The sequence below is a fragment of the Lolium rigidum genome, chromosome 1 (genome assembly GCF_022539505.1).
Source record: "Lolium rigidum isolate FL_2022 chromosome 1, APGP_CSIRO_Lrig_0.1, whole genome shotgun sequence".
NCBI classification, from domain to species: domain Eukaryota; kingdom Viridiplantae; phylum Streptophyta; class Magnoliopsida; order Poales; family Poaceae; genus Lolium; species Lolium rigidum.
In genome coordinates this window covers 42,155,777-42,172,445 of record NC_061508.1, presented here as the reverse complement: position 1 = coordinate 42,172,445, position 16,669 = coordinate 42,155,777, and the positions used below count along the sequence as shown (strand labels likewise).

At 44.3% G+C, this 16,669-nt stretch overlaps 1 protein-coding gene across 1 annotated transcript; it reads left to right on the top strand.

The window, feature by feature from the left end:
- The first annotated feature begins 3,760 nt into the window (after positions 1-3,760).
- On the top strand, positions 3,761-4,780 carry LOC124671772 (ethylene-responsive transcription factor ERF014-like). Its single transcript, XM_047208106.1, has one exon. It carries the CDS (start codon positions 3,761-3,763, stop codon positions 4,484-4,486), a length of 726 nt encoding a protein of 241 aa, XP_047064062.1. The 3' UTR covers positions 4,487-4,780.
- Positions 4,781-16,669: the final 11,889 nt, after the last annotated feature.

Here is a 16,669-nt window from a genome sequence, read left to right as displayed (position 1 = left end):
GAAACCCTTTCTTCGGGGGAGGCGATGCTCAATGATGCTCCTGTCCAAACCGGGCATCTCTCGTGTAATCCCATGCAAAGCAATCCGGGTACTCCTTCAACGGGGCTATCATCTGTCCCCGAGCTGCGGATCTAACTTCTTGGCTGATAAAAGTAGGTCGAGGCTTATCCCCGGGACCGATGTCAACTTCCTCTAGCTCATCAGCTGATGTGAACCCGTACCCCAGCTTCCCGTCACCTGTGAGGTCGACGCCGCATACTGGGAGAGCGGGCGATACGGATATAGCGGGCCGATTACTAGCATCGGCTTCTACCTTGATCATCACCAGGATGTTTTGGCGGTGTCGGGGCCGATCACACGGAGCAGCCTCTTCCTTGTCTTTGCCACGAGAGCAGTTGCCCTCGTCTTTATCTTCATCAAGGGGGTGCCCCAGTTCTATCATGTTGATGTTGAACGGATGTCCTGGTTGGCACCTCCCGGGGTGAGTACCGTTAATCTTGTTAACGGCACGCGCCGGTGAATTATGCGCTCCTGGTGTCGCCGATGTGCGCGACAACGGCAGATGGGGCTGGAGTGGCACTTTTCCTTGGTAGGTTTTGAGAGCTGGCTCTAACAAAGAGTGCTGATTCTTCATGACCTCCCCGATCATCCGAACGGCGACATGCTCCAAAGTATTCACCAGGCTCTCGGAATGGAGACGCAACGAGTGAGCCACCATGCCACCAATCTCATGGCGTACGGCCCCGGTACATTCTTCCGATGGGACGAGATAGGTCCACTTCATCGAGTGCGCCTTCCGGTGAGAACTCCTTTCGCCCGACGCCATGCGAACGGGTTTTGCGATACGAGCCGATGAGGTCGGCTTCGAGGGTAGCCTTGATCTCGTTGTATTGCTTCTTGAGGTCGTCGAGCGGATCCTCGTAGGTGACCGGCGTGCCGTCCGCCATCTCGGATGTAGATGGCGATGTGGTTGATGTAGACGATTGTCCCACCGGGCGTGTCGGAATGTGTTGACCGCCAAAACCCACCGGCGGGCAGCGGCCTTGTCAACACCGTAGAGCCGGGAAGAGCCTAGAGCTGCGGCTGGCTGAGACCCCTCCGAGCGACGGCCCGCAATGCTCTTCTGGTCACACGCGGCGATGCGAAGTGCAAGGGCGTGCCACCTGACCTATACCTGGTCAGGAAGGTGATGGGGATGCCTCGCTTAGTTTCTCCGCAGGGCATACATGTAAACGTTAAATACGAGCCTCGATCGGCTCTCGAGGTTATCTCTGTGAATCGGCTCAAAGAGCCGATCCACCCATGATCCGTACGGGGTGCACGAATACTTGGTGGTCCTGCTTGATCAAGATGAAGCTAATGAGATCTACGACGATTTAGGGTTTTCACCGCATAATCGGATCATCCTACTCCAGGTTGGGCCTCGCGGCCACGCACGGTGCTCGTAAGCCGATCCTAAACAAGGCCTAAAAACCAACATGAAGTTGATCCTCGGAACATCCCGTTTAGGACTTGCGAACGCCACCCTACGTGCCACTGGATCCTCCCCCTTTGTAAGGCCTAACTATTGCGAGATATTAAACTAATCCTTGTAGAACAAGGAGCAATCGTAACGGATCAGATCTACTAAATAATGATCAAGCGGGGTGCCGCCCCCACACCTGAGATAGGCGTGAGGGCGGCTAGATATGCAAGGGTTGCACTACGTAAGCATGCTTAAACGAAGAACAATGCTAACCCTAACACATCTAATGATAACTACGTTGCTCGCCATCAAAAGCGCTTCAGAACGAGCAACGCATGAACAACGTGGGGCTTGTGCTGCCTAGATCGCAAGATGCGATCTAGGCAGCATGTCGCTTACCTGATAGAAACCCTCGAGACGAAGGAGTTGGCGATGCGCCGAGATTGGTTTGTTTTGGGGTTGAACGTGAGTTGTTGTTTATTCCATAAACCCTAGGTACATATTTATAGTCCAGGGGACTTTCTAATGAGGGCGTGCACTAAACCGTGCACGAGTAAGATTCTATCTCTAAACTAAAATACGATCTAATATGTTACAGATACACGGGCAATTAAGCCCAACTTGGTATAAAAGGCCGATTCACATGATTCTCCATGTATACTTCCTTTAAGCCCATCTTGATTGCGGCCCACCTCTGACTCGGTCAAATTCTGGTGATAACAGTACCATATTGTATAGGTAAAGCGTAGTACTACCCTATACAATACATCCAATGTATGTGCCACGGTAGCGAAAATTCAGTTCGTCTTCCGTGTGTATATGCTCCCTCCACCCGAAGAACATAGTTTTAATTGTAAAAAATGCCAACAATTTTTTTTGCATATACATCTCGACAATCTATGAGCGTTCGTATAATTTCGCAAAAAAGATATATTTTGCGGTCGGTGTGAAAAAGACAAACATGTCTCACAAAAGTCTTATTTTTAGAACCAATTTTTTTTATTTTTACCCAATTTTTCTTGGAAAGACTTTGTGTGCACGTAGCATGTATGCGTGAATTTTGTATTTGGAATTTTTAAAATTTCAAAATGCATCAAAATTAATTTTAAAACAAAGGAATCATATGCACCAAGAGCCAAGACATCACTCCCCACGGCAAGGGCTTCTCCTATCCTACATAACATGCAACGGAGCCCAGATGGGGCCACCGTTTCCACCACAACTAAAACAGTGTGAACCCCCTACAATATGTAAGTAAGTTGTATTTCTTTTCAACGGAAGGCTTGAAATAAGACTAATGTTAAATTAATGAAACCAATAAGTGGCCAGGATTACAACAACACAACCACACGGACATCCAAAAGAAAAGGAAAAACTGGAAATATCAGCTAGAGATAGAAGCTAAAGACAGAGAGAAGGAGAGCGAGCAGAGCGCAGGGGTAAGTTGTATTTCTATCATGGTGCTTGTTTTGGTAGGATTAGCACGCAAGCAAAGCTCTGGATTTTCACTCCGAGGCCACATGCTAGCAGTTGACGAACATGTCACATTTTTCGATAAAGACGAACATCTCACATGTGAGAAGGCCACAGAAGTCCATCGATCGATCACCCACTGGTCTTCGTTCAGCTGCAACTTGCAATCTAGCTTACATGCATCTCGAAGCCGTTTACCATGTCCTGTAGAACGTGATTGACATTAGCCGTCAGGAAGCAGGCGTAGTTACGATTTTGAAGCTAGCAACTGTTCTCAGTGACAGACTGAAAGAAAGGTAGGCGCGTGTTGAGACTTGACGCACTCGGTTTAGCCAGCCAGCCAGGCGAGCTCCCCAGCTAGCTGTACAAGTCGTGCCCGAACAAGCCACACTCGAATCAAAGCTACTGTTAGTTTATGCTAACACAGTACACTCTGGGAAAGCTAATTCGACTACCTTAACAGACATGGATCGCACACAGGATGCTTCCTTTTCCTCATCTTACAATAATATACTATACCCTGCATTATTAGCAAATGTACGACCCAAGATATTGCATCCACAGTATCGACGCGATGTGAACACAATTGTTAACTAGCTATTCAACTGCTAAACAATTCGTAAACAATCATAAATTAGCTGGCAAAGAACACAGTTTTGAGTTGTGGCTTGTGTGTCCTATAAATATATAACCCGTCAGAGTATCAAGCACACCATCAAGCACACAAGCACACCGATCGACCAACAAGCCTTGCGTTATTACAAACCATCTCCGTCTCGTCAAAGACTCAAAGCAAAGGAACCGAAAAGCTAGCGGCTAGCCATGGTGAAGACAGCGGCGATCAATGGCGGCGCGGCGGCGAAGCAACAGCAGCTGGGCGGCCACGGCAATGTCGGCAAGATGAGGACGTACAAGGGCGTGCGGATGAGGAGCTGGGGCGCTTGGGTTTCTGAGATCCGTGCGCCGGGGCAGAAGACCAGGATATGGCTCGGCTCCCACTCCACCGCCGAGGCGGCGGCGCGCGCCTATGACGCCGCGTTGCTCTGCCTCAAGGGTGCCTCCGCCGCCGCCGAGCTCAACTTCCCCGTACGCTTTCCCTTCGACCTCCCGCCCGCCGCCATGTCGCCCAAGTCCATCCAGCGCGTCGCTGCCGCCGCCGCCGCCGGCAGTGCCAGTGCTCCCATCGACTTCACCTGTGCCGGCAGTGCCAGCCCCAGCGCCAGCAGTGACATCACTCCGGACTGCAGCTCCAGCAGTGACATCACTCCGGACTGCAGCTCCAGCAATGCATCAGCAGTGAGCTCCCCGGAGACGACGGCCAGCAGCGACACGGCCGACCTCGACGGCTACGACATGGGAGGAGGCCTACCGGATTACAGCACGCTCGCGGAAATCGACGCGTTCTTCCAGTCGCCCAAGTGCATGGAGTACGCCATGATGGACCCGTGCAGCTCCTTCTTCGCGCCGGCGCCCATGGAGATGGAGGAAGGGTGCGGCTGGGAGGAGGAAGGCCACATTGCGCTCTGGAGCTTCTCCTCTCTCAACTGAACGGAACTCTCAAGTGGAGCTAGCCGGAGAAGACGAAGCAACTGACAAATCGTTAATCAAGCGAAGACCAGAACTGGTCACGCATGGTGATAACCATACTTATAATTTTATACTATACATATGATACATTAATTTGATTCAATGTATACAGTGATAATAAGCTAGTTAATCATTGCGAGGGGGAGCTCTGATGGAGCTACATGTTTTAAGGCAGCTTCCCTGGAGTTAACCTCCTTACGATTGCTTGTTACCTTCATGTGTAAAAGCTGCTTAATTTGCAATTGCAAGTGTATAAAGATACGGTTTACAAGTATCGGATTCTATGTCAGATATAAGTCGCATCATACATCTATCAGCTGATTTTTCGATAATGATCTATCAGCTCATAAACCCATTAACCAAGGCAAGAAGAACTGTGGCGGAAGCGGTCGTCAAGGGTGCGTGGATCAATGACATTAGACTAGTCAAAATGCATAGTATCATATAGAAGTATCATGCATATGCTACTACTACATGTTACTATCTCCACAATGCATGGTATCATAGTCTCCATATATTAATTGTTTTGTAGAATCTCAATGCAAATAGATGTACAAGATTTACTTGACATTAATTTTTCTAGTAGTATGTGCTATGATATTGTATCTACCTATGATACTAGTATCATCTCTCTCCTCCTTAATAGCACTGCCACATCAGCATTTTGCATGCATGGAATGCATGATACTACCTATGATACTCCCATTGTGGGTAGTCTTAAGAGACCAATCACCATACAGGGTTTTATGCAGGTCGTTGCCATATCAGAAGAGCTCACGAATATGCACCTAAACCATGACACCGATGTTGTATGGACCTGGACTTGGAGCGGCAATGGGTCCTTCACATTCAAATCCCTTATTATGGCACACTACGCAGCCGCGACACATTGTGACTGTTAGGTCAATATACTTGATGTATTACCAGGGGGGCCAAAGGCTACAATATATAGTACATGTACATGTGCATATATGCGGAAAGCCCCCTAACATATGGGGAAACTACAATATACAGATATATACATCTAACACCCCCCCTCAAACTCATGGTGGATCCACAACACTGAGTTTGGAGAGTAAGAAATCATGCTGCGCTAGAGTCTGTGCCTTCGTAAAGAAATCCGCCAACTGCAAATCTGAAGGCACATAATGAACCGCAACAACATCATCCTGTACCTGTGCACGCGTGTAAAAAGCATCAACACCGATATGCTTGGTCAGCTCATGCTTGACCGGATCACGTGCAATACGATAGCACCTGTACTTGTCGGACAAAAGTGGAGTGGGTGTCGTAACAGAGATCCCAAAATCTGCAAGCAACCATCGTAACCAAGTCACCTCAGCAATCAACAAAGCCATAGCCCGCAACTCAGCCTCAACACTCGAACGGGAAACTGCGACCTGTCTCTTCGTCTTCCAAGCAACAAGCGAACCACCAAGAAACACACGAGTAAGCGAGAAGCGAACGACGATCCGTATGATCACTCGCCCACGTAGCATCCGAATAGCACTGGAGCTGGAGAGAGCTGGAACGGGGAAAGAAAAGGCGACGAGTGATCGTGCCACGAAGATAACGAAGAACACGCAAGAGATGACTATAGTGAACCGTGGTAGGAGATGAGATAAACTGACTCAGAATATGAACAGGATAAGAAATATCAGGACGAGTGACAGCAAGATAAACAAGACTCCCAACAAGATGGCGATAACGGGTGGGATCGGGAAGAGGATCACCATCGGTAGGGACGAAGCTTAACATTAAGCTCCATAGGAGTATCAACTGTGCGCTCATCCCTAAGAGCAGCACGAGCAAGAAGATCCCGAATGTACTTTTCCCGAGAGATAGAAAAACCATCGAAGTGGAGGAAACCTCAATGCCAAGAAAATAGCGAAGAGGACCAAGATCAGTCATAAGAAACTGATCACGAAGACGAGCCTTGACGAAGGCAATATACTCAGGATCATCACCAGTAATGATCATATCATCAATATAGAGAAGAAGAAGAGTACGTCCACGAGGAGAAGTGTGAACGAAAAGTGCTGGATCATGAAGACTAGGAGAGAAACCAACAACAGTCACCACAGAGGCGAAGCGCTCAAACCAGGCACGAGGGGCCTGTTTGAGACCATAGAGAGAACGTCGAAGACGACAAACCATCCCATCGGGAATAGAATACCTAGGAGGAGGCTGCATGTAAACCTCCTCACTCAACTCGCCATTAAGAAAAGCATTCTGAACATCAAGCTGGGAGACAGACCAGCGGCGAACAGAAGCAACAGCAAGAAGGATACGCACAGTAGTCATATGAGCCACAGGGGCAAAAGTCTCATCATAGTCACGGCCGTGCTCTTGCTGAAAGCCACGAGCCACAAGACGCGCTTTATAGCGCTCAAGAGATCCACCAGAGCGAGTCTTAATTTTATAGACCCACTTACACGTGATAGGACGAACACCAGAAGGTGGAGAAACAAGATCCCAAGTGCCAGTGCGCTCAAGCGCAGCGATCTCCTCAGCCATGGCAAGCTGCCATTCAGGATGACGCTCGGCATCCCGATAAGAAGTCGGCTCGGAAACGACAGAGAGACCATACTGACTAGGAGAGTAACGAGCTGGAGCACGACGCTGGCGGACAGGCCGTGAAGGGGGAAGGTCATCAACAGAGGACAACTCATCAGAAGAAGCGGAAGAAGGGACAGCATCAGAAGGATCCGAAGCCGGAGAACGAGGAGTACTAGGTGGACTAGACAGAGGAGAGGATGGCGCCGAAGGGGGCGCATCAGGACTAGGAGGGGGAGGAGATGGGATAGCAGGGGGTGCATCCGGAAAAAGAAGAAAAGAGATATCATCCACCGGGTAAGTACCCGAGGTGGGACGAGGATAGAAGGGACGCGTCTCATCAAACGTGACATCACGAGAGATGCGCATCCGACGACCAACGGGGTCCCAACAACGATAGCCCTTATGCTCATCACTGTATCCGAGAAAAATACACTCAACAGACTGAGCGGTCAGCTTGGTACGATCGCGAGGAGGGAGAAGAACGTAGCAAACGCAACCAAATAAACGAAGTATCGAGTAATATGGAGAGCAACCAGAAAGACGCTCGAGAGGAATTACACCTTGAAGGGCAGCAGAAGGCTGAATGTTAATGAGGTAAGTCGACGTAGCGACAGCCTCAGCCCAGAAATGCGGCGGAAGAGAGGAAGCAATCATCATAGCACGGGTAGTCCCAAGAATATGACGATGCTTACGCTCGGCGATACCATTTTGAGCATGGGCGCCGGGACACGAGAACTGGGCAAGGGTGCCCTGCTCAGCAAGAACACCACGCAGGTGCTGGGAGATATACTCTCCTGCAGAGTCAGCACGAAACACACGAATAGGTGATACGTCTCCAACGTATCGATAATTTCTTATGTTCCATGCCACATTATTGATGATATCTACATGTTTTATGCACACTTTATGTCATATTTATGCGTTTTCCGGAACTAACCTATTGACGAGATGCCGAAAGGCTAGTTGCTGTTTTCTGCTGTTTTTGGTTTCAGAAATCCTAGTAAGGAAATATTTTCGGAATCGGACGAAATCAACACCGGAGATCTTATAATTTCGGGAAGTTTCCAGAGCACCGGAGAAAAGTCAGAGGGGAGCCAGGGGGGCCCCACCCCACAGGGCGGCGCGGCCCAAGGGGGGGGCGCCCCCCTATCATCTGGGCACCCCGTGGCCCCTCCGACTCCGCCTCTCCGCCTATATAATCGTCCCTGACCTAAAAACCTCGACCAGTTCGACGAAACCAGAGAAAACCATCCAGAGCCGCCGCCATCGTGAAACTCCAATTCGGGGGACAGAAGTCTCTGTTCCGGCACCCTGCCGGGACGGGGAATTGCCCCTGGAGTCATCTCCACCGCCGTCTCCATCGCCATCTTCACCGCCATCGCTGTCTCCATGATGAGGAGGGAGTAATTCACCCCCGGGGCTGAGGGCTCCGCTGTAGCTATGTGGTTCTTCTCTCTCTTTATGTGATCTAGTTGAATATCATCTATGTGCTACTCTAGTGATGTTATTAAAGTACTTTATTCCTCCTGCGCGGTGTAATTGTGACAGTGTGTGCATCGTGTAGTACTTGGCGTGGGGTATGATTGTGATCTCTTGTAGATTATGAAGTTAACTATTGCTATGTTAGTATTGATATGATCTATGCCTCCTTCATAGTGTGATGGTGACAGTGTGCATACTATGTTAGTTCTCGGTGTAATTGTGTTGATCTATCTTACACTCTAAGGTTATTTAAATATGAATATCGAATGTTGTGGAGCTTGTTAACTCCGGCATTGAGGTGCTCTTGTAGCCCTACACAGCTAGTGGTGTTCATCATCCAACAAGAGGGTGTAGAGTAGTCCTATTATGTGATCATTGTTGAGAGTGTCCACTAGTGAAAGCAGGATCCCTGGGCCTTGCTTCCAAGCATTGAATCTCCGTTTGTTTACTGTTTTATTGCATGTTTACTCGCTGCCATATTTTATTCAGATTGCTATTACCACTCATACTCATCCATATTACTTGCATCTCACTATCTCTTCGCCGAACTAGTGCACCTATACATCTGACAAGTGTATTTGGTGTGTTGGGGACACAAGAGACTTCTTGCATTGTGATCGCAGGGTTGCTTGAGAGGGATATCTTTGACCTCTTCCTCCCCGAGTTCGATAAACCTTGGGTGATCCACTTAAGGGAAACTTGCTCGCTGTTCTACAAACCTCTGCTCTTGGAGGCCCAACACTGTCTACAAGAATAGAAGCTCCCGTAGACATCAAGCACTTTTCTGGCGCCGTTGCCGGGGAGGAAAGGTAAAAGGCACTCATACTTCGGTTCCAGGTAACAGTACTTTTCTGGCGCCGTTGTGTTTGTGCTCGAAGCTATTTCCTTTAGATCCTGCAATTGCATCTTTTTGTTTCTTGTTTACACTAGTTAGGCATAATGGACAACAATGAGCTTCTTATTTTATTTCCTAAGTTAAGACATGAATTGTGTGATGCAAAAATTAAAGAACCTATGGAACCGCATTTGCATGCTAGTAGCAATGTTATTGGTATGAACGCAATTACTACTAATGCTATGGATAAGTCTAAGCTTGGGGAAGCTAGTTTATATAAAAATAATCTTTTTTGCTCCTCAGCTTTGGAAGAAATATTTTGCTCTGATAATGCTTTATCTCCCATATGCGATAACTCTAATGATGCTTCGATATTTTAAATCCACCTGCTGAAAGTATTCCGTATAAAATACCTATGAAAATTATTGAACGTGTTATGGATAACCGCTATGAAGGGGATGGAATTGTCCATCCTGGAGATCATTTACTGTTTTTGCATGAATTATGCGGGTTATTCAAGTGTGCAGGTATCTCTATGGATGAAGTGAGGAAGAAGCTATTCTCTATTTCGCTGTCTGGTAAAGCGGCGCATTGGTATAAATTGTTGGAGAATAGTCATTCTCTTGGCTGGGAGGAAATTGTATCTCTCTTTTACTCTAAATTTTATCCTCCTTATGAAGTGCATATTGATAGGAATCACATTTAGAACTTTTATCCTCGTGATGGAGAGAGCATCTCTCAAGCGTGGGGGAGATTAAAGTTACTAATGCTTAAATGTCCCATTCATGAGCTCCCCCGTAATGTCATTGTTAACAATTTTTATGCGAGGCTTTCAGGACAACACAAGGACTATCTGGATGCCTGTTCGGAGGGATCTTTCACAAGCAAGGAGGTTGAAGCTAGGTGGGATCTTCTTGATCGGATTGAGGAGAACGCTGAAGGATGGGAGAACAATGAAGGTAAAGAGTCAGGTATAAATTATGATTATGAATGCATTGAAGCTTTTATGGATACTGATAAATTCCGAAATATAAGTGCTACTTATGGTCTTGACTCTCAAGTTGCTGCAAATCTTTATAAAGCCTTTGCTTCTAATTTTGAATTGCCTAAAAAGAATTTTGATAAGTATCATGAACCTTTTAAAGAGGCTTGCATGAAGAATGAAATTGTTGTTAATGATTGCAATAAGCATGCTCAAACTCCTAAGAATGCTATTTCCTATAAGCATGTTAATTTTTGTGGAATGCATAGACCTTGTGGAATTAATCAAATCAAAGGTGAATATTGTATCCATCATATTAATGAAAAAACTAGAAAGTGGTTTAGGGCTCTAGATGATCTTGGTAAAAAAATTTGTGCCCTCTATCCTTTTATTTGTAAAGTTTGCCATGAAGTGGGTCATTTTAATTTTCAATGCTCCTCCAATGATAATTTGAACCCAATGAGTGCTGCAAATTTGTATTGTGATGATGAAATTACTCCTAATCAGCATGATGAACTTACTTTATTTTTGGGGTGTGAAGAACTGTCGAGAAAAATCTCTTTGTTACATATGAGTGATCTTGATATTGATGATGTCCTGCATGGGTGTTTTTCTTATTGCATTGATAATAGCCATACAAATACTTACATACAAAATATTTTAGAAGATGACACCTTGCCAAAATATGATAGGACCGCTGTGTGTTTTCAACTAATTAATAAAAAGGAGGGATCCTCCCAAGTTTCTTCTATTGTTTCTGAAAGTAAATCAGGTTATGCGGACAAGCCATCCTTCAAGCCTCTTCCTCCTAAAGAAGGGAACGAGGAGAAGGGAGAGAAGAAGAAGAAGAAGAAGAAGAAGAAGAAGGAGAATAAAAAGAAAGAGGTAACGGCATATCCCCGCGTGAATGAGATAACGCTAGGTAACCGTAAGTATGTTGCTCCTAATGATTATTATGATAATGAATCTGAATACGATGATCTTCCTATGCTCTTTACATACATTAGTGATCATGATTTGAATGAGCACACTACTTTTGATATTGCAAATCTCTGGGAAACTAATTCTGAAAATGAGGATGATAATAATTACCATAGTATCAGTGCTATCTATGCTTCCTCCCATAATGATATAGAAAGCTCTAAGCTTGGGGAAGAGGTGTTTGAAAATCCTTTTGCTACTGATCATTATGTGTTTGATACATCTCCTTCTAATAACAATGATGGTATGGTCACGGATAAACCGACTCGTGAAAGATAACTATTCTATTTCTTATGATGACAATGTGCCTCCGACCTTTGATGATTATTATAAAGAATGCTATGATATAGGTTATAACTATCCTTATGAAACTTGTCATAGTCATGATTGGATTACCAAAAACAATTCCCTTAATATGCAACTTGTTTACCATGTTCAAATTCTTGATAATAATCTCGCTCCAATCACTATTAATGAGAAGAATTCTTCTTATGCCAAAATTAATGATACTTTTATGCATATGAACCATGATAAGAATGTTTTAAGTGATGGGTATATTGTGGATTTCATCAATGATGCTACTGAAAGTTATTATGAGAGAGGGAAACATGGTTATAGGCATCTTAATAATATTAAGTTTCCCCTCTTTATGTTGAGAATCTTGAAGCTACTCGTGTTTTATCCTCTTATGCTTGTCACTTTGTTCTTCATGAATTCATTTGTGTACAAGATTCCTTTGCATAGGAAATGGGTTAAACTTAAATGTGTTTTAAATTTGCCTCTTAATGCTCTCTTTTTGCTTCAAATACTATTTCCTGCGAGTGCATCATTGAAACTGCTGAGCCCATCTTAATGGCTATAAAGAAAGAACTCCCTGGGAGATAACCCATGTGTTATTTTGCTACAGTACTTTGTTTTATATTTGTGTCTTGGAAGTTGTTTACTACTGTAGCAACCTCTCCTTATCTTAGTTTTGTGTTTTTTTGTGCCAAGTAAAGTTGTTGATAGTAAGGTTCATACTAGATTTGGATTACTGCGCAGAAACAGATTTCTTTGCTGTCACGAATCTGGAAAAAATTCTCTGTAGGTAAATCAGAAAATTATGCCAATTTACGTGAGTGATCCTCAGATATGTACGCAACTTTCATTCAATTTGAGTATTTTCATTTGAGCAAGTCTGGTGCCTCAATAAAATTCGTCTTTACGGACTGTTCAGTTTTGACAGATTCTGCCTTTTATTTCGCATTGCCTCTTTTGCTATGTGGGATGGATTTCTTTGTTCCATTGACTTCCAGTAGCTTTGAGCAATATCCAGAAGTGTTAAGAATGATTGTGTCACCTCTGAACATGTGAGTTTTTGATTATGCACTAACCCTCTAATGAGTTTGTTTCGAGTTTGGTGTGAAGGAAGTTTTCAAGGGTCAAGAGAGGAGGATGATATACTACGATCAAGAAGAGTGAAAAGTCTAAGCTTGGGGATGCCCTGGTGGTTCATCCCTGCATATTTCAAGAAGACTCAAGCATCTAAGCTTGGGGATGCCCAAGGCATCCCCTTCTTCATCGACAAATTATCAGGTTCCTTCTCTTGAAATTATATTTTTATTCGGTCACATCTTATGTACTTTACTTGGAGCGTCTGTTTGTTTTTGTTTTTGTTTGAATAAATGCTTGTGTGGGAGAGAGACACGCTCCGCTGGTTCATATGAACACATGTGTTCTTAGCTTTTAATTTTCATGGCGAAGGTTGAAACTGCTTCGTTAATTGTTATATGGTTGGAAACGGGAAATGCTACATGTGGTAATTGGTCTAATGTCTTGAATAATTTGATACTTGGAAATTGTTGTGCTCATATAGATCATGTTTAAGCTCTTGCATCATGTACCTTGTACCCATTAGTGAAGAACTACATAGAGCTTGTTAAAATTTGGTTTGCATGATTAGTTTCTCTAGAGTCTAGATATTTTCTGGTTAAGGTGTTTGAACAACAAGGAGACGATGTAAAGTCTTATAATGTTTGCAATATGTTCATATGTGAGTCTTGCTGCACCGTTTCATACTTGAGTTTGCTTCAAACAACCTTGCTAGCCTAGCCTTGTATTGAGAGGAATTCTTCTCGTGCATCCAAATCCTTGAGCCAATAACCATGCCATTTGTGTCCACCATACCTACTACTACATGGTATTTCTCCGCCATTCCAAAGTACATTACTTGAGTGCTACCTTTAAAATTTCTATTCTTTACCTTTGCAATATATAGCTCATGGGATAAAATAGCTTAAAAACTATCGTGGTGAAGAATATGTACTTATGTGTCTTATTTCTTAGTAAGTTGCTTGTTGAGCGGTAACCATGTTTTCTGGGGACGCCATCAACTCTTTTACCTTTGTTGAATATCATGTGAGTTGTTATGCATGTTCGTCTTGTCTGAAGTAAGGGCGGTTTTCACAATCAAATGGTTTGAGTATGCATACTGTTAGAGAAGAACATTAGGCCGCTAACTAAAGCCATGATTCATGGTGGAAGTTTCGAGTGTGGACAGCTAATCCTCAATCTCTTATGAGAATAATAATCGTTGTTGAATGCTTATGCATTAAAGAGGAGTCCATTATCCGTTGTCTATGTTGTCCCGGTATGGATGTCTAAGTTGAGAATAATCAAAAGCGAGAAATCCAAGTGCGAGCTTTCTCCTTAGACCTTTGTACAAGGCGGCATAGAGGTACCCCTTTGTGACACTTGGTTGAAACATATGCTATGCAATGATAATCCGTGTTAACCCAAGCTAATTAGGACAAGGTGCGAGCACTATTAGTATACTATGCATGAGGCTTGCAACTTATAAGATGTCTTATACATAACACATATGCTTTATTACTACCGTTGACAAAATTGTTTCTTGTTTTCAAAATAAAAAGCTCTAGCACAAATATAGTAATCAATGCTTCCCTCTGTGAAGGGCCTATCTTCTACTTTATTGTTGAGTCAGTTTACCTATTCTTTCTATCTTAGAAGCAAACACTTGTATCAACTGTGTGCATTGATTCTTACATGTTTACTTATTGCACTTGTTATATTGCTTTATGTTGACAACTATCCATGAGATATACATGTTACAAGTTGAAAGCAATTGCTGAAACTTTATCTTCCTTTGTGTAGCTTCAATACCTTTACTTCGAATTTATTGCTTTATGAGTAACTCTTATGCAAGTCTTATTGATGCTTGTCTTGAAAGTATTATTCATGAAAAGTCTTTGCTATATGATTCATTAGTTTACTCATTATCTTCATCATTGCTTCGAATCGCTGCATTCATCTCATATGCTTTACAATAGTATTGATCAAGATTATGATAGCATGTCACTTAAGAAATTATCTTTGTTTATCGTTTACCTGCTCGGGACGAGCAGAAACTAAGCTTGGGGATGCTGATACGTCTTTGACGTATCGATAATTTCTTATGTTCCATGCCACATTATTGATGATATCTACATGTTTTATGCACACTTTATGTCATATTTATGCGTTTTCCGGAACTAACCTATTGACGAGATGCCGAAAGGCCAGTTGCTGTTTTCTGCTGTTTTTGGTTTCGAAATCCTAGTAAGGAAATATTTTCGGAATCGGACGAAATCAACACCGGAGATCTTATAATTTCGGGAAGTTTCCAGAGCACCGGAGAAAAGTCAGAGGGGAGCCAGGGGGCCCCACCCCACAGGGCGGCGCGGCCCAAGGGGGGGGGCGCGCCCCCCTATCATCTGGGCACCCCGTGGCCCCTCCGACTCCGCCTCTCCGCCTATATAATCGTCCCTGACCTAAAAACCTCGACCAGTTCGACGAAACCAGAGAAAACCATCCAGAGCCGCCGCCATCGCGAAACTCCAATTCGGGGGACAGAAGTCTCTGTTCCGGCACCCTGCCGGGACGGGGAATTGCCCCCGGAGTCATCTCCACCGCCGTCTCCACCGCCATCTTCACCGCCATCGCTGTCTCCATGATGAGGAGGGAGTAATTCACCCCGGGGTGAGGGCTCCGCTGTAGCTATGTGGTTCATCTCTCTCTTTATGTGATCTAGTTGAATATCATCTATGTGCTACTCTAGTGATGTTATTAAAGTACTTTATTCCTCCTGCGCGGTGTAATTGTGACAGTGTGTGCATCGTGTAGTACTTGGCGTGGGGTATGATTGTGATCTCTTGTAGATTATGAAGTTAACTATTGCTATGTTAGTATTGATATGATCTATGCCTCCTTCATAGTGTGATGGTGACAGTGTGCATACTATGTTAGTTCTCGGTGTAATTGTGTTGATCTATCTTACACTCTAAGGTTATTTAAATATGAATATCGAATGTTGTGGAGCTTGTTAACTCCGGCATTGAGGTGCTCTTGTAGCCCTACACAGCTAGTGGTGTTTGATGTCTACGTTCCCCCTCCTTTCCTGTAGACAGTGTTGGGCCTCCAAGAGCAGAGGTTTGTAGAACAGCAGCAAGTTTTCCCTTAAGTGGATACCCAAGGTTTATCGAACTCAGGGAGGAAGAGGTCAAAGATATCCCTCTCATGCAACCCTGCAACCACAAAACAAGAAGTCTCTTGTGTCCCCAACACACCAAATAGGTGCACTAGTTCGGCGAAGAGATAGTGAAATACAGGTGGTATGAATAAGTATGAGCAGTAGCAACGGTGCCGAGAAAATAGCTTGCCGGCGTGTAGTTGATGGTGGTAGTATTGCAGCAGTAGTAACGCAAGTAAACGAGTAAACAAGCAGCGGTGATAGCGAGTATTTAGGAACAAGGCCTAGGGATTACACTTTCACTAGTGGACACTCTCAACATTGATCACATAACAGTAATAGATAAATGCATACTCTACACTTTTGTTGGATGATGAACGCATTGCGTAGGATTACACGAACCCTCAATGCCGGAGTTAACAAGCTCCACAATTTGTTCATATTTAGTAACCTTATAGTGTAAGATAGATCAAAAGACTAAACCAAGTACTAACATAGCATGCACACTATCGCCTTCATGCATATGTAGGAGGAATAGATCACATCAATACCATCATAGTAATAATTAACTCCACAATCTACAAGAGATCATGATCATAGCCTACGACAAGAACCACACGGTGCACACACTAGTCACCTTTACACACGTGCAGGAGGAATAGAACTACTTTAATAACATCACTAGAGTAGCACATAGATGAATTGTGATACAAAACTCATATGAATCTCAATCATGTAAAGCAGCTCATGAGATCATTGTATTGAAGTACATGGGAGAGAGATGAACCACATAGCTAC